This window comes from Coloeus monedula (genome assembly GCF_965178545.1).
Source record: "Coloeus monedula genome assembly, chromosome: 22".
NCBI classification, from domain to species: Eukaryota; Metazoa; Chordata; class Aves; order Passeriformes; family Corvidae; genus Coloeus; species Coloeus monedula.
Window position 1 is genome coordinate 4508430 of NC_138802.1, and position 19229 is coordinate 4527658.

The following is a 19229-nucleotide window of genomic DNA, read 5'->3' on the forward strand; positions in this document are numbered from 1 at the left end:
ATATTGCCTTACATGTAGGGCTGGCGCTGGTGCCTGGGTGCACCTTTTCTGTTCGTTAGACAAATTCCTTTGGAAACAGCTGGATTAGAGCTGATGCACTGGCTCAGCCCTTGGATGTTGTGTACCTTCTGCTCCACGCCAGTCCAGTCTCTCACAATTGCAATTAGAAACAGAAACTCAAGTAAAACAAATCAAAAAGTAATTTAGGCAAAGCTGGGGGGTGATTTAAAGTTTGAAGGTGTAATGGATTCATGTCACGTGTGTCTCAGAAGCAATAAATCCTGCTTAGGGAAATGTCTGAGGAAAAAGCACTGCTAGGCTATAAAATTCCACCTCTGAGGATTATAAAACAACAGGCACAGAGCAAACATCCTTTCTGAGCATAATAGGACTGTCAGAAATGATTGACAACAGTGACAATCTATCAGAGGCTGCCATGTCTCTGCAGCAGCGCCGTGCACGGGGCTGTCTGGCAGCAGCGGAATTGTTTATTCACTCCGGCACCGGGCGGAGGATGGGACATGTCACGGGGAATAAATGCACCTTTCCTCTCCGCCTGATTTTGTGCACCCGCATTATCTCAGCACACCTTTTAGCTCCGACAGCACCATTTCCATTGCCCCCGGAGCCCTCCCCCCGGCCAGGTGGGCTGTGGACTCACGAAGGGAAGGTGCTGCGTGGCGTCAGGATCGTGCTGCAATCCTGGGATGAGCATCAGGAATGAGCGCCCTGGGAACAAAGCCCCAGCCCTCACCCGCAGGGAGGGCGCTGCTCCTTTCCCAGAGCTCTGTCAGCCCAGCAGCCAGCGCACAAACCCTGTGGCCAGGGGTTTTCGTGAGGAGGAAATCCTATGCAGGGTGTGGAATGGATGGAGAGTACTGGGGTCAAGAGATCCTGCAGATTGTAATGACTTTCATTAAATCACTGTCTGCCCTGGGCTGAATTCGAGCTGACAGCCTATTGCTGAGAGACTTCACACAGCTTATTACCTCTCCCTGCATGCAGTTTAACACTGCTGAAGGGGCTGATGGATCAGCAGCCCCTCAGCCAGCCCCCAGCCCCCAGCAACATTCTCCCACCAGAGCCACCTTGTCTGCCACCAATGCCATTTCTCTAGCCAGGAGTGCAAAATATGCCCCATTCTCAATGGGGAGAAAACCCAACTGCACATCGGAGATGAGAAGAATTTTTTCCCCCACTCAACAGCTATTTCTCCACGCTGCTTTTACCAACAACTTGACCTCTAATTTCCTCTATAAAGCCACAGTCACTACTGTCAGAGTTGCTTGTACACCACTACCACAAAACGGAGGCATTAAAATCTGTGAAAAATAGAGTAAATTGACAAAATAGATGGGCAAAAGAGGCTCTTCCAAGCAGCCGAGGGAGAAATAAATACAGCTTAATACATGAAGGGACTGGGCCGATGCTCAGGGGCACAGAGTCAACATTCTAACTAGTAGAAAATCCAGCTGTGAAACCCCAGGCAGGCTCCCTGATGCCTCTGTGCTGTGGTTCCTCTTCTCCACTCTGATGAGCATCCTTGTCCTTTGTGCTCCCAGTGACACCTCACTGAGAGAGCAGGGACCTGCCCCTTCACAGGCAGATGCACATGGTCCCCAGCATAGCCTCCTGTAAAAGCCCTCACAGAGTTTTCCAAACTGGAAAGCTCTGTGTGTTGGTTCAGTGATTCATCTTAAGCCAAAAAAATGACTCAAGATCAAAGTTAGATCTCTGGTGAACCCGAAAACTTTGTTTCAGCAACATCTCCTGGTGTGTGTCCAAGCAGAGTTCCAAAAATGTGTCCAATTTCTCTCCATGCCAGAAGGGCAGCAGGCATGAGGCATCACGCCCACATCATCCCTGCCTTTTCAAAGCAGATTAATAGTGGCAGAGAAGTGAGAAATGCCCATTAACTGTCCCCTCTGACCAGTCACTCCTGCTGGGTTAGCAGTCCAGCTGATTTCTACCCAAAATTTCAAGTTGGATGTTTTCTCCTCAAATTATCTACCAGTCAAAATCAGGTCCATGGCAAGAGAGGGAAGTCAAAGTGCCAAGCACTGGATTTCAGATTATTTTTGTACAGAGCCTCGCACAATCAATACTGTTTACAGCTGCAGGGCTCCATCTTCCCATCAAACCACTAACCAGGAAGCAAAGAGGGCAGGGAAGGGAAGGGAAATAATTGCATCGGTGATATTTCTTCCTCCCCTGTGATTAGAACCATAGGGCACTCTGCAGTGAGGGTTAGCAAGTATTTATAATCACACACTGGTGGGGATATTCTGTTGATATTCCTGCTAGCCTCATGTTTCTTTCATTCCTTAGAGGATTTATTTTATTGGGTTTTTTTTAAACTGGATGTTATCACCCGTTTAGTTCCATCCTTCTACTCACCACTACCACTTCTCACCTTGTCATTCTTCCAACTTGAAAATCCCAGGCAAGAAAACATCCTGTCCTTTCTGGGAAGGGATCCAGGCGCATCACGAGGATACCGGAGCACTTGACATTTCCCCATTGTTCTTAGCATTTCCTAATCAGTCTCTCTATCACAGGTACCAATTAATATGCATTCAGGACAGCTGATAAGTAGGAAAGTAATTCTTAGGTGCTAAAAATAGAATTCCTGCACAAGGTGATTATCAATAGGTATCTTTTTGCCCCATATTTATTTTAATCTGCCTATAAGCATCTCCCTGCTCTCATGCCTGGCTCCCCAGAGGTATTCAAAATCTCTGAAAGTGTCCAAGGCCACTTGGATGGGGTAGGATGGGGCTTGGAGCAACCTGGTCTAGTGGAAAGTGTCCCTGCCCAGGGTAGGGAGTGAAATGGGATGAGCTTTAAGGTCCCTTCCAACCCAAACTTTCCACCCAAAATTTCAAGCTGGATGTTCTTTCCTCAAGTTATCTACCAGACAAAATCAGGTTGATGCCAGAAGAGGGGAGTAAAAGGGCCAAGCACTGGATTTCAGCTTATCTCTGTACAGAGCCTCACACCGGGAGGATTCCATGGATTTCCGTGGATTCTATGGATTTCTGGGATTCTATGATTTTATTCCCACCTGCAGGGGAATCAATACAATCTATTCCCACTGTGGAAGAAGATCTGAAAGCACAGTTTAACCCTTTGTGTTCTCCATGACTCTTCAACAGCATTAACTCCAGTGGTTTGGGGTAAACGGGGGTGACTTGGCTGAAGATGTGCCAAAGTGAGATCAGCACCATCCCCACAGAAACGAAATCCCGAGCACAGCAGGAAGGGTTTGCTCCCTGTGCGCTCCACAGCCTCCAAACCCTGGACTGACTCCTTGTGCAAACACACACAACATTAAAATACGTGTGCCACTAACAGCAGGGATCCCCAGGCCACTCCCCACATTCAACAAGAACCCTGCCAGCCAAAGTCATTAAGACCAAAGGTTTTGGAAGTGAGAGAAGCAGATAAGATAAGATAACCACCAGACTCCATGTGGGAGAACATGGAAGTAAGACAGACCATCCCCAGTCCTGGAGAGCTCAGAAGGTCCAGCCTTGTCCACACCTGTTGAGCTTTTGATGGGGTACCCTTCCTTCTCAGACCTCAGGAGGCCTCAGGCCTCCTCTGCCTGATTTTAGGGCTTGCCAGAGGAGAAGGGAGAGGAGACCACCCTGTTCCAAAAGAGCCCTCTGACAGAAGCTGTCCTTTTCCATCCAGGCTTTGCAAATAAAGACCAAAAGGGAATATACAAAGATAAATGCAATTAATATTTCAAAGGGTGGTTTTTGTAGGCTGAAGGAAACACTGCAACACAGCAAAGCTACAGAGAAAGAGATTTTTTGTTGAAGCAGCAAAGGCACAAAGAAACATCTGCACACCGTTTCATGACTTTTAACTGGCATTTTAGAGCTTGGCTAAACCAAGAGCTCAGTTGACTGGTGCTTCTAAAACTGGCATTCAGCACAGATGCTTAGTGGAAAGATGATTTTCTTTTGGTAGTGCTGACGCTGGATTCCCATCAACGGTGTTATTGCTGTGTTCCCATCAATGGGTACATTGCTGTATTTTCTCCTGAAATTAAGAGCCATTTTCAAGCCTGAATCTGAGGCTCAGCCCCAGCACAAGCTGCACACTCTGTGCACTGAGATATCCTTCCCACAGCTGCAGATTTCAGAAGCCAAAATCGTTTTAAAGAAGAGTCAGCAATTAATGTTCTCCACTGCTAAAACTGCACATAAAAATGACATATTCCTCCATATCTGTATAATGTGCCTTCCTCACATCCTAGCACATGTGTGTGTATTGATCCCCTACCTGTGCATCCATCAGGAGGTGCCTCATCAGCATCATGGCACTTTTCAGAGATTCCTTCTCACTGGGCAAAAAGGCATCTTCATCCTCGTCCAGGGTTTTTGACTTGTTGACGATAAAATGGGAGATCTGGTCATTCAAGGAATGCAGTGATTCAACAGCTGTGGAGACAAGAGGGAAAGTAAAAAACAGGAATGAAACCAGGCTGGAGGAAGCCAACATAATTTTTTCAGTTTGAGATGAGTGTCATTTGCTCTGGAAAAGTGTAGCTGGGAATAACTGGTCCCCATTACCCCCCTTGGATTCCCCCGAGAGGACCAGCAAAGGCATCATACAGAGAGGGGCACAAGGCCCTGAGCAACCTGGTCCAGGGGAATGTGGCAGGGTGGGTGGGAATGAGGTGATATTTAAGGCTGCTTCCAACCCAAATCATTCCAGGATTCCATGATTATGTGTCTAATCTCAAGTAACAGCTCATGGCTGAAATAAAACTAAGAAAAAAAATTAAGTCAGTCTCTTGACTCCCAGCCCAGAGACCTGCCCCTCTGATGTTCAGGGACCCAGAACTTCAGACAACATGAGGACAGAAACTGAGAAAATTGGTTTTTTATTAGCTAGAGTAGGAGTGAGTCAGACCAACAACTAAAATATTGCTCATTTTCTTTCTTCAAATTATCGGTATTTGAATCACTGTTAATCTTTTAAATTCTCCTTCATGGGTTCAAACCCCAGGTATTATATGTGAGATTCTGCTCCCAGTCATACACATCAGAAATCACCACCTCCAAGGCTCACAGAAATCCCCCAGCAATTTCACACACTTTATGAAGCTGCAGTTTATATATGAACCAATGGTCACATTTATTTCCACCCAGTGAAAAGCTCTGGACTTCTACAGATTTGAAAAATCTGCTCTGCAATTTGTTTTTCAACCATCGCGAGTTTGGAGGTTTCATTTTTACTGCTGGCTCATTAAATAAATGAGGCCCAAATAATTCTTCAGTGTGTTTTCTTTGTGCTGGTGGCTCAGGCAGTGGAGCCCTTTGATAAGCTCAGAGTAACACATCACTGTCATACCCGGAACGTGCTGCAAATCCTGCCTTGCTCAGGCTGTTTATGAATAAAGCAATGTGTTATTTAGGACTCTCTGACAAACTGATCTTAAGAACACGAGGCATTTGAAATATACTCGACCTAGTTCTGTCTAAAGAAGATCTTACCACAAAATTTGAAGTAGTAAAGATTAGCCAGACACCACTCATTGAGGAGCAAATCTTCCCCAGACAAAAGGGCCATAACAAATCAGAGTTACGTCTCCAAAATGCAGGAGAGAATAAGCAGAATCATCTTTACTGAGAGGGTTTATTTTTCATTAAAATAATAAAATAAAATCTGTGCGTGGCAATGCCTTGGTGAGGGGATTGGGAGGATTCCCAGTGCTCAGGGTGTTCATGCACCTCCTGCTAATAGAAAAGGGGTTTGAGGCTCACTGCGATGGAGGGTCCATTTTAAACCACAGCATAAATCATAGAATCATACAATGAATGATGGAATGGTTTGGATTGGAAGGGATCTTAAAGATCATCCCACTCCACCCTGTGCCATGGGCAGGGACAACTATCCCAGGTTGCTCCCCGCCACATCCAACCTGGCCTTGAACATTTCCAGGGATGAGGCAGTCACAGCTTCTCTGGGCACCCTGTGACTGTATAACAATTGTACTGCTGGGTGGGACTCCTGTGCACCCCACAGTCCTGCTTGTCACAAGTCAGTCCAGCCTCATCTCTGTGACCCAAACCCCTCCTGCTCATGGGTCGTGGCCCGTGGAGCTGGAGGTTCCCAGAGTGATGCTCTGAGGAGGACACAAGGCCTGGAGAGCAGCGTGGCACAAAGGGGTGGTGGAAACCACGTGTAGATAAACTTCTCCAAGTCACCATTAACAAATCATTTTGTAGTCATATGTCCTCACACCAACCAACACTTATGAGCCCAGGGAGCTGCGAATTTTCCATCCAGAAGAGCAGCAGGCACACAGCTGGACACAGGCACCAGCAGCTTGATTTTCTTATCACTTCTAGACTGAACTAGCATCTCTGTCAGACATGTCAGGCCTGAAAGCCATCTCCCCATCACTAATGCACCAGTATTGATTCATCCCATCCTTTCTGACCCATGAGGAATTGAGGACAGATCATTTTTTTACTACTCTGAAATTTTGGCTGGAGCCCTAAGCCCACATCTGCTTTCAGTAATACAAATGTACACCAGAGTTCTCCTCCTCGAGCTGGTGGCTCCCTTCCAGATTTACATAGACTGTGACCAGAAACTGGTACATGGAAAACTTCTCCCAGGCTTTCTGATTTTAAAGTAATTCAAAACAAACTAAATTATATTATTCTAAATTATTCCAACCTCTTTATCTGAAGCTGGAGCTCTACATTCTCCGATTTTTCTTCTCCTTCTCTTCGGGAAGTTTAGAGCTGTGGGAGCAGAATGGGGCACATGAAGCTCAGGGGGGCAAATGCTTCTCTCATTTGTAATTCTTTAGGTTTAGAGAGATGCCAGAGAAATCAGAAAAAAAGAATTTTCCAGTAAGAATGCGGGAAAAGCAGATCAGTATTGACTTGAACCAATTTTTAGAGTGATCTGCCACAGGGCTGAGTTTATACTCTGCTCAGCAAAACAATCTTTTCCCATGAACACAATGGAAACTGTATTGGAAAATAAAATCCTCTGGGTCTTCCTCCTGAAAGTAAAAGAGGCATTTCCAAACCTCCAGCCTACACACACAGTGAAAACAAAGCTGAAAAGACCAAACCATTCCTGACACTATTTTTCTGGAAGTCCTGTGTCAGTCTGCAACACAGCTTCTGAAGGACCCTTCTTATAAGCAGATGAAATTTGATATTTCTCATTTAAATCAAGAGAAACTTCCTGCCTTTTGCCCACTAAAAACCTAAAGGAGAAGGATGATGAGGCAAACCCTTCATCTCTCACAATGTTGTAGCTCAGACATTTCTGCTGAGCAACACTTCCACTAACCCAGACAGTTCTTTGTGAAAACATAGAATTCTTTTTAAAGGAAAAAAATATGGACCTCAGATATAAACACAGGTTGCTCAGCGGAGATTAAAAGATACTTCTTGGTCCCCTAAAATAAAAAAAAAGAAAAAAAGCAAGACAACACCTTTCCCTTGCTGTGTGGTTCCCCTTGGCTCGAGGTTGATAACACATCAGTAACACTGCATGTGAGACAACCAGCTAAATAAAAGTTACAGCTGTCAAAGTCCTGTCAGCATCCCAGCTCTTCCCATTGCAATTTCATCATTTCCTCACTGAGAGGGTCAATTTCAAGAGGTGAAGGAACCATAACAATCCTCTGTTAGCACTTTGATGTCACCCCAAAAAGAGATCAAATAATCTCTGAGGGGGGCGGGGGTTCTGCCTACTGCTGTCAGAGATGATGTGCTGTGCTGGGGTGCTCAGGTGAGGACCATTGGCCACCCCCAGAAGCAAGAAGGGGTCGACAAAGTTGGTTTTCTGCGGGGCAGAATCACCAGAGCCTGAAGGACATGCAGGGGAAAAAGGAAATTGCTTTCTGTCGGAGACGAGGGAGAAATTATACTTGCGCCAAAAACTCATTCAAGGAAGAGGCTGAAGCAATAAAGTTGTTCCAGGAGACCCCATTTTATACACTCCAGCTACTGCCCAGATGAGCACAAAATAAAATAAAGCATAGATAATATATCCTGAGATCTACTGACAAAAGCCAGCAGAGTCTAAAATTAATTCTTGGCAGCAGGAGTGAGTAAATGAAAGAGGACGGACACGATCGTAATTTTATCAAGGGTGGCTGTGTAAGGATTCCTGGGCTCCTGGGCCAACTCTGCTACACGGAAACAGAGAAGACATTTAAGTCTGACTTCTGTGTGAGCAGTCAGCTCTTGCCACTGGGGATCTGCTCCCATGGAGAGAAAAGTCAGAAAGCTGCCCTGCGTGGATGGATCCTTTGAAAACCCATCCCAACGGAGCAGCGTTCAGAGCTCCGGGCTGCCAGGGAAACCTCGCCGGCTAATGAGGCCCACAGACAGGGATGTGTGTGGGCAAATTGTGCAATTCATTAGTGTTTAATGCTACAAAAGAGCTTCTCGAGTAACGGCCACAGGGGTTGTTTTGCAGTGAGGAAAAAGAAAATGCTCAAAGCACTTCAGGCCTTCCCTGTCCGAGCTCTCCCTGTGTTTTCTGCAGGGCCACTCCAGAGCCAGACTCAGGGCTCAGTAACACGAGGAGCCCTGAGTGTCCAAATGCCTTCCAGCATCTCCCACATTATGGAATCATGGAGTGGTTTGGATTGGAAGAGACCTTACAGATGATCCCATTCTACCCCTCCTGCCATGGGCAGGGACACAGTCCACAGGCTGCTCCAAGCCCTGTCCAGCCTGGCCTTGGACACTTCCAGGGATGGGGCAGCCACAGCTGGGCCTCCCCAGCCTCACAAGGAAGGATTCCTTCCCAATATCCCATCTATCCCTGCCCTCTGGCAGCAGCAAGCCATTTCCCCTTGTCCTGTCACTCCGTCCCTTGTCCAAAATCCCTCTCCAGCTCTCTTGGAGCCCCTTTAGGCACTGGTAGGGGCTCTAAGCTCTCCCCAGAACCTTCTTTTCTCCAGGCTGGACAACCCCAATTGAATTGTTGGATTTATAAGTCCCAGTAGAAACCTCTTTTTGAAGAGTAGGTAAAACTGATTTGCTCAGGTGATTGACTTAGATTCTTTAACCCATTTTTATAATCCAATTGTAACCTTCTGTGTGATTTCAGTCCCATGAATAATGATGGATGCTCTCACTCAAAGGAGGTAAGAAGGGAAACTTCCCCTCCAGCTGCCTGGGCAACCCACAGGTTTGGGGCATTGAAAGCATGGAGAGACCAGCTGCCCATGGATCAGCAGCATGTTCTGCTTTCTCTAAATCAAAACCAGTTCTCAAATACTCCCTCATCCCCACTCTTCTAGAAGAGCAAAATCTTCTCCTATCTGCACAGGTTTGGGGGGAAATTAATAATGTTCTTGTAAAAGCTCCAAATCCTGCCTTTGGAACCAATAAACAGCCAGCCCTGCAGCCTTGGAAATTCAAGGCAGTTTGGGTTATGGCATATAGACACTACAATGTGTAAAAAATAAGATATTTATAAGGCTAAATTATAAATAAAACCCGGTGTTATTTATATTATTGATGCTGGCTGATGTGTTTTCTCCTGGGTCTAGAAAAAAGAGGACATGCCAGACATGCAACAGTTCATTTTTGCCAGATTAATGGTTCTGATTAGGAAGCCTTTCCTGCTGTAGCATTTGCTAATTGCATTTGGACACATCAATTAATTTATTCGCTTAGCAGTAGAACAAAACTCCTTTTGTAAAAGCCAAGCTCATGAAATCATAGAGTCGTAGAATCATGGACTCATGGAATCATTAAGGTTGGACAAGGCCCCCAAGATCATCAAGCCCAACCTTCAACCAAATACCCCTATGTCCACTAACCCACATCACAAAGTGCCATCTCTGCTCGATTTTTAAACATTTTTATAGATGGTCACTCCACCACTTGCCTGGGGAGCCTGTTCCAATGCTTTTCACCCCTACTGTGAAGAACTTTTTCCTAATATCCAACCTGCTCCCCGCTCTTGAGCCAGTCTCGCACTGGTTAACACCTCTCCCACCCAGGTGAGAAACTGGTCTGCAAAGCTGCAACGCCCACAGGCATCGGGATCACAAGGCAGAAGCTCTGAGCACATGGAGCCCATTTTCCTCTACCCAGGCTGTCCTGCATATTTGCAGCTGGAAAACTCACCCTGAGCCATCTGCCCCGTCCATGTGCTTGTGCCAGACACTGTTGACAGACACAGCCTTAGAGAAACACTGGGAAGATCTCAATCTGAACCACTCCATAAATATTTTCTCCTGATATTGCTAAGAAGAGACCTACAGCTTTTTCCTTCCTTTGTGGCCTTTAACTTGTTTCAAAGGAGGCATTCAATGAGCCCCCTCACAGGAATAATTTACCACACCATTAAGTGAAGAAAAAAATATCTGGTGTCTGCATTAGGGGCTCAATCACCTTTCAAGAAACACTGCAAAGAACCCATTACAGTAATTACTGACGAGCTGGTCTCTCTGGGCTGTGAATGGTTTGTGTGCAACTGGCAAAGAGTTTCGTTCAGAGCTTCCCAGATGCAAAAGAAAGCCATCAGAGCAATAAATGGCACTAGAGTTCCAGAGGAAAACATGCTCAGCAATAAAGCTGATCATTTTTTCAGCTTATTAGTTTCTCTTTACAAACCCGACCTTTTTGGAAATGAAAATAACACCAAGAAGTGGAGCTCTGCAGGGTAGGAACAGCTTTTTAATAATCAAAGATTTTCATTGACATCTCCCTTATGGTGCAGAGGCTTCTTTCAAAGTTGGACTTTGAACCACTTCAATTAAAATGTCAATTTTGCATTGTTTTGATATGTTTTGGATCCAGCAACAGAGAAATAAATTTTGTAATTTCTCTTTATGCTCCCTCTCCATTTAAAAGCTCATATTTGAGCATAAAAAGGATGTGAGTTCCAGACCTGTCTGCAAGGACAGATGTCCATATTCTCCTTGAAGAAACCACCTGTTACCAAAAAAAATTCCTATTAATGTATCCAAGACATATCTTAAGTGAGTAGGGAAAGAAGAGCTGTTGTATTTTGCTGTGTCTGAGGTTTTTTTAATCTTCCCTTTGGAAAGGACTTTTCTTCTTTGCCTCAGTTTCTTCAGCTCTAAATCACAACTAGTGATAGTAGTAAACGAAGTTCACTAGAATTTGGCCAAAATTTTAAAAATGAAAAAGCTCAGAGTTTCTTCTCACTAAAGCACCGCCAGGGTCATTTAGAAAATAAACCATATTTTCCTCTTTGGGAAAAATCTCACTAGAGCTACGAGAACATCATCCAGACGAAGTGATCCCATCCCTAAAAACTTGCTTATTCACTCCAGCTGTATTAGTTAAACCAATAAACATTATAATAAAAAAAAATACCACTCACCCTAGAAGAAAAAAAACCAAATTAATATAAATTCCCTTGTTATGTTTATGATTATGATGGGAAAATGGAGTTGGAGCAGAGGCTGAAGCAGCTGGGATGGGATCCTGCTGCTTAGGGCAGTGTCTTGAGCTGAAAGAGCCCACGACTCCGCCAGCAAACCAGACTCCAAACTTTATAGCTGGGCTGTTGTTGTTTACAGAAATATTCGAGATGCTGAATTCCCCAGGGAGCTGCAAACTGCCAGGCCAGGAACAATGTCAAACTTTGAGAAATGCGGCAGGCATGGCGCCAAACCAGCAAATCCAACTCCTGCAAGAGAAACTCCATTCAAACTTGCCAAGAACCAAAACAACCTTTCCAAAGGCAGACACGGCACGGTGACACCCGGCCTTACAGCTGCTGCTCACTCCTTTCTGTTGGGCAATCATTCATTTGTCGCCTCCATGGCTGATTGTGCAACTGTTATATTCCAGAAACAATAGCTGCTTTATTTAGATAAGAAGGAAGAGAACAACAGAAATTCCGGGTGCCAACACCAGGATCAGACATCCAGCTGCTGTGAGCTGGCTCTGGAGGAGCGATGCCCATCTGTGCTCGCATAAATGGTCTTGGATGGGGTTGCCACTTCACCCAAAATGAGCTCCAGGATCTTGGATGGGTCACCTAAACCCTCAACACTTCAGTTCCCAACTGTTACACACATTCTGCAGCCCATGGAAATGTCACACACCACAAAGAGGAGATGCCACCAGCAGTAAGGGACTTGTCTGGCTTTTCCCTGATATTCAGCTATAAGCTGGGAGTTGTTCTGCTTTAACAAGGAGCTCCTGGTGCAAACAGGATGCTCCATCTCCTTGGTGTCAAAGGTGAAAGAAAACCCTTCCTGAAGGGAATGTAACAAATCACAGGCTTTTCTGGGGTTTGAATGAACTGAAAGTGTTAAAAGACAACTGAGCTTTGTTTGTTTCCCACCAAATATATGGAAGAGACTGAAGTTTTACGTATTGTTGTGAGTGTTAAGAGACCAATTAATATTGTCTTGCTAATCTGCTCAGGTTGTAATGATGAGAGAGGGTCACCAGAAATCTTGAAAGGGACTTAGAAAGCAAGATGTAAAAATCAAACAAACTGGGTTTGTTCACATCAGCTCCTGGAAATCTTTGTTTTGCTCGCCCTTAGGATGGCACTTCTTTTAACCAGAAATGGTAGAAACAAAAGAAAAACCAAACCAAAACAAAGCACCAGGTTTGTCACATCAGAAAAATGTCAACGATTCTGAGACTCAATAAAGTCATGAAAACTGGCAATCTGCAAATCTCTCCCTGCTTGTGTCTGTATTTGTTCATAGATAAATGAAGGGATGGAGAATACTGTTAAAGCAAGTATTTAAATTTCCTTGTGAGCTTCCATCTTGAGCAGCTCTGCTGCTTAAAACCTTGGATGTGACACTAACAAAACGCTGGGCTTAGCAATTCTATCTTAGAAAAAAAGCCTTTATTGGCAGAGCATTAGAAAAAGCTGAAATTCAAACAGTGGAAACACAGGTTGATAAACCTCAGCTGAGTACAGCGGATCAGAGGGTCAAGTTTTATCAAGCACTTGCACAAACCCAGCTGTCTCAGGGAGCCTGGGAGGGGGATTTAGTTCCTGCTGCAGATAAAGGTGGTGCTGAGGACCACACCAGATGCTCCATCTGCACTGGCCCTGCCGGCAGAGCCCCTGCACAGCTCCTGACTGATCAGTTTTATTCCCACATTTCCTTCTCATCCATTCCCATTCATCCACAGAAACAGCATCAATTCCTTTTGAAGACTGAGAAATCCACACCTTTTTTTATTCATCTAAACCATTCCACTCATGGGATAATGTCACCTATGGATGTACAATACCCTGGATATTTTGGATTAGTTGCAATTTGTGCAATTTTGTGATTCCTGTGTCCATCACTGCCTGATTTTGACTTGTATCATTGCAGCCAATGTCCCCAACCCTATTTACATGGAGCAAAAATAACTATCTAGAAAATAAAGATAAAATGAGACTATATTCAGCATTTAATAACCCTGACATGATTATATCTTTGGAGCAAAATTTTCACATTCAAGACACTTCTTCAGTGTGTCATTTATTTTTATGGGCCCAGAACTGAATAGTCTCCTCCTGAAATAAAGCAGATTTTTCCAGAGCAGTGTTTAAACTTGTTATTTCCGTAAACTACATCTATAAAATGCAGGAAAAGAGTATTTTTTTCCTAAAGAATATTATCCTGTGATCAGTTTTGTCTTTATCCACAACTTCAGACTTAAGGTTCCCTATAAGTAAGAATAAGTCATGCAAGCAGCAGGTTTTGAAGTTATGCCAGCGAATAATAGGAAAAATTTCTTCACATACAGGTGGGTCAGGCACTGAAACAGGCTGTCCAAGAAAGTGGTGGAATCATCATCCCTAGAAATATTCAAAGTGGATGTGGCACTTGGGGACGTGCCCACACAGGAAATGTATCAAACCCTTCTAGGTTGATTTTTTCGCTGAAAAACCCACAAGTTTTTAAGGGAATGTCAATGGGAAGGTTTCATTTAGAAAACGTGCAAGTCCTCATGATGTTTGAGCTCATCATCCTCCAGTGTCTGGGATGGCATTTTAACAGAACTCCGTGGGCACTTCCCATTTCTTTTCAGTCATGTCATTTTCATTCTACCAGAGCACGATCATTTGTTAAAATTATGATATTTTCAGCAAAAAAACAAGTAGGTCATTCAGTAGTAATTACAGAGTATTCAAATGTTTGGCTCAGTTGGAATCATTATTTTTTATCTATTAGGTTTTCTAGATGGTCCTGTGAAGGTGCTTTTAGCTCTGTTGTATCCAATGGGATGTGCAATGGGGAGGCAGCACCTCCTCCCTTTTTTCATGTAGTAAAGCCTCATATGACACTAAGTGGATTTTTCTTTCTGATGACCAGGGGGGAAATAATTTGTTTCTAAATTTCCCTACCTGTGGAAAACAATGCCTTCTTTGCTTTGGGTTCCCTGGGTTTTGTGATTTAGCTTTGAACCTTGACTTCATGGCCAAGCGATTTTATATCTAAATTACTCACTCTGCATTTGTAAACTTTGCTTGTGGCATTTATTTCAGCAATTTGAAGGCAGTGAAAATCCCAAATATCCCTGTAGACAGGGATAACATATATTGCATTAACCTCCTTTCCTCACTTTCATCTGTAGCCTTTGCAGCAGGATTGTTCTACAAAGCAATGAAATTAAACTTTAATAAAGGACAAGAGGAGTAACTGTCACCAGTATGGGACTGGAGAAGCAGCATTTTGCAGGCAGCCCTTGGAAGGGCTGGGATTTTCCAGCAGTCGTGTCCCTGTGCCAGGTCCAAGTGAGGAGCTCGGGCTGCAGCCAGGCACAGGGAGAGATGAGATCACTGCAGTGCCCCGGCAGGAGCGAGGCAGGTGAAACCACAACAGCAGCAGAGCAGGAGATACTTAAAAACCTCCCTCTTCTCCGTGACATGGAGAATTAGGTAAATAGAAAAGGTTTTGATTAAAATATTCAAAACCCCCTGAAGCGACTCAGGGACACGTTTTGTTTTCAAACCTGCCCTCAGTTCTTGGGCTCCTGATGTAACTGAGGCATTTCAGTGTCTAACTTGCCTTTCAGGATGGGGCTTAAATACTCCTGAAAGGGCAGGTCAAGGCAGGCATCCAACGCTGGGGGTCCCGCCCTTGATGTGTGGGACATGCCCCAAAATGAGTCCCGTGGAATCACACTGACCTGCTGCCACCCTCACCCTGCCCTCACAGCCTGGCAAACCCCTGGGGCTGAGCCACACATCCTCCAGCCCCACTGCTCAGTCCTGAGCAGCTCCAACTGCCTTTCCCTTGGTGGCAGTGAGAATGACACTGTTCCTGAGAGCCTTTCATCTTCCTGAGGCTTCTGAACCTGTGTAAACACCAACATTAGCATTTAAAGTTAATTCTGTTAATAACCTAGCCCCTCACTCTCCTCCCCAGCAGCTGCCCAAGGGAACAATCATTCTCTTTGGCACAGAATTTTGATGGATGAAGGGAAAGCATTTAATTTTGACACTTGATTGACAAAAAGTGTCCCTGCTAATTATGGCCAAAAGACAGACGAGAGGAAAGTGATAATACAGCTTCACCAACTAATTTTGGTGTCATATTGAGTGTGACCAGAGACCACACAGTGCAAGAGATTTATTTACTCTATTTCTTATAAAGTCAGGGTGAGATCAGCACCAAGTCTGCTCAATTTCAATACCAATGCAAAATACTGTGTTGTGTAAAGAAGCAACCCCCGAAATAGCCACCTGTGCTCTCTCCAGTGGAGCTTCAAGGTCTTTGGTGGACTTCATCCTAATCAGCGCCAACACATCAGAATGATGTGTCTTTCCTCTGAATTGCTTTTTCTCAATGTCTCACAATGATTTCAGAAGGCCAACCTGACATGGGCTGCATCAGTAACACGTGGGTGGCGTGCTGGGCTCCAGATACCTGAGGGACTGCTCCACCATCTTGGGGAAGGGAAAAGCCCTGGGAAACCTGAGCATAAGGAGGATCCCTGGTCTTTAGAAACCCCGTCTTCATCTCCAGCTTCCAACATTTTCCTTCCACCCACACATCAGAAATAAGGAAGAGGAACTACGTTGCTTGCCTGGTGTCAAACCCAGAGCAGGCACTGGGACAAACACCATCCCTGCTAACCAAGTCTCATCAAGCCCGTAAGGACTCAGTGCAGGGTTCCTTGGCTCTCCCATACAAATGTCAGACCAAGAGAGGGTGGTGGCTGAAGGAAACTCCCAAAACAGAGGCATTTGGTTTCATCCCTACCAATTTCTGCGCCCCATTAAAAAGAAAATGACCCCAAACCTTTTTCCTGCCTCCCTGCTGAGGCAGAGTTCCCTCACCTGAACATCGCTCTCTGCTCTTCTTTCCAGGTTTGCCATGGCAACGAGAAAACTGCGTATTACCAGTGTAAAACAGATGGGTTATGCTTTTAAATTGTCTCTGTGTCTCTAGCCAGGTGATGATATCTCTTGGATACGAGACATTTAGGACCAGAAATACGCTGCAGCACAGCCAGTCCCAGACAGCAAATATGTAATGGACTGCAGGCACCTGCCAGGGGCAGGAGGAGGTTCATGACTTCAGAAAGCAAGGGCTGAAGTGGGTAGAAAACAGGGGAAATTGGATTCCCATTGCATTTTGCCGAGGGCTGAGCCAGGCAAAGAGAGCAGAGCACACCCTGCTCTGGACAAGCCAAGAGGCTGAAATACGAGCGTTTCTATCAGGGAAGAACTCGCCAAACTGCAAAAGGACATTACGGAGCCAAGCCAGGGTTTCTTAGCAACAGCATCACATACAGGGCCATTGACTCCGAATTCCTCCCTGCTAAATCCCGAGCTAGGAAAACCTTCAGATGCTTATTGATAGCTGGAATTAAAACGTGTTTTGTTCAGTCTGATAAAAGGGGAAATCAAAGGTAGCCAGTGAAAAGCAAAGACTATAAATGACTGCGTTTTGGGGAGGTTTCTCTGGATATCCCAGAGGTGCTAGACCTGCAGCTGGCTCGTAATTAGGCTTTGGAGAGCTCGTGGCAGGTCTCTACAACTGCCTCAGCTGGAGTAGGTCTTGCAGTTCTGCTGGAGGATTGGTTCAGCCAAGAGGGCAACTAAAAAGCAGCTCATAAAACAGAGAAAAAACAATACCGAGAGAGACTCAGAGGGCAAGCAGTGATTCATGTATTACAGCAGTTTGATTTTCCCTGGCAAACTGCTTCATATTTGTGGGGCTCCATTGACTCATTTCATTGCCACTACTCCTGGTTTAGTGGTGGCACAGCAGCTCAAACAACAGTGAGACCAGAGCAGGTAACCAGGACGCTCCTCCTGTTCCCCTCTAAACACCATTTTCAGTATTTCTGTTCTGATTGTAACAGAAAGCAACCAGTGACTTTATGCCACCCCTAAGTAGCCCTTTATTTTCTCATAGCCCAACAGCCTGAACAGCTCTGATTTGGTTTTGGAAAGCTGCAGCTTAAATGCAGCTGAGCTCAGACTGAAAACACCATCATGAGAATCAAAGTGTGTACTTTTACCACATTTCAAAGACGATTTTAAGACACTTCCCAGGGAGGTGGGAGACAGATTCTGTTTGAACCATCCCAGAGCTGGAATGTGTGGAGCTGGTGACACTGTGCTCACACAGAAAGCACAAACACACCCAGGGTATCTCTCTGTAGTGTTTTAAACATCACATTTTCACAGTCAAGTCAGACTACGCATATTCTTCATGTTTCTCATTAAAAGGGCCCTTTTGCTGCTGATCACTGAGTTATCATCAGAGGTTATGAAGTCAGCGTGAGGAAAAGGCAAGATAAGTTCATTTGTAGTCTCTCAGTGCACGGGAAAGTTCCCTCCCTTTAAAAGGTCAGCTCATTTTGGGTTGTCTGTTTGCACCAATTTAGCACTCTGCTCTTGCCCTTCCTCTGAGACAAATGGGAACCTGCCCCAGGTGCAGTTCTCAGTGACACGCAGATGTTACTTTTATTTGGCAACCAAGACACCTTACAAAATTTTGCTGTGATTTTGATTCATTTCTCTGTATTGATACCTTTCGAAGCAAGCAGCTTAAAATTACACTTCAAAATACTCCCACTGGTATTTTGACAAGAATAAAGGCTAGATTTAAATCTACAAAATAACACACAGCAGAGAAGCAGCCACGGTCAAGAAGTAATTTGCTGGCACAATCTACAGCACCATCTGCCTAAAGCATATTTAGGTGCCAATTATGGTGCTCAGGTCCACTGGATCCACCAGGCGCATTCCTCAGCTGCGGAGCAAATCCTTCCAATCCCTTTGTAATTTGCATGAGAAGTCAGAATGATAAACTCCTTAATAATGCCAGCAGATAGCATGCACGGAACTAGAGGAGATACAGGTTTCTTTAATGAAAAGAACATGAGGTTTATCATGTTTTTGCTGTTAAACTCTGACGAGATTAGGCTAATGAAAAGCAAAAACAGCCTCCCACCCCCCAGGATTGCTCCTCAGCCTCAGCAGTGTTTGCAGTGAGAATGTCAGACATCTTCTCATGGGTTTTCCTCCTTGTGTGACAAGAACGGCGCTGCCACCGCCACCACCAATTAACATTTAGGTGTAAGACTTCAATGTTGGGGCTTCTTTCGCAGCCTCCTCTTGTTACTCTTAGTAATGACTTTTATTTATATGTTAAAAATAAATAATTATAGTTCAAATATAAAGAAATATAAGGGAGAACTGCACACATGGGGCTTTTCTTTTTGCCACATCTTAAACCCCCCAATAGTTCCTGTCCTGAGAAGAGCTTTCATTAGTGCATGTTTCCGTACCAAGATGAAAGAAGTAGGTGAGGTTAAAGTTTTCCCTGGAAAAGAAGATGATCTCCAGCTGTTAATGCCATTATGTTCCTATTCATTAGCATCTCTGGAAGCTGACAAATATGTTTTTAATGACATTTTTCCCCCCTTAATGCTTTTTAAAGTATTTTTCCCTTACTGCAGTGCTAATAAGGTGTAAAAGTCCTGTCCTGAAACCATTCACAGTACCACAGCTCACGCTCTGCTGCAGTTTTAATGGGAAAATTTTCTAACAAATGCAAATTAAATGAAGTATTTAGTGGTACTCAGAGTCAACATGTTCACACATTAAAACTTTCCCCAGTCTATTTAGTCAAGATTTAACTTTCAATGTGATTTAAATAAAAACATAGAAGAGAGTTTCAGTAAGAACTTTACTTGGATCCAGGTAGTTTTCACTGTCACAACTCAGCTGCTAAAGGTTATATATGTATATATTTATAT

The 19229-nt window shown here is 44.5% G+C and overlaps 1 protein-coding gene across 1 annotated transcript in view; it reads right to left on the bottom strand.

Annotated features, from left to right (window-relative positions):
- The window catches only part of KAZN (kazrin, periplakin interacting protein), a gene marked incomplete at its 5' end in the record, with an annotated part of 200822 nt that overhangs the window by 147793 nt on the left and 33800 nt on the right, over positions 1-19229 (bottom strand). The window contains one exon of the mRNA XM_082295519.1: positions 4294-4451. Within this exon, the coding sequence (XP_082151645.1) occupies positions 4294-4451 (158 nt within the window). The remainder of the gene's footprint in view (positions 1-4293; positions 4452-19229) is intronic.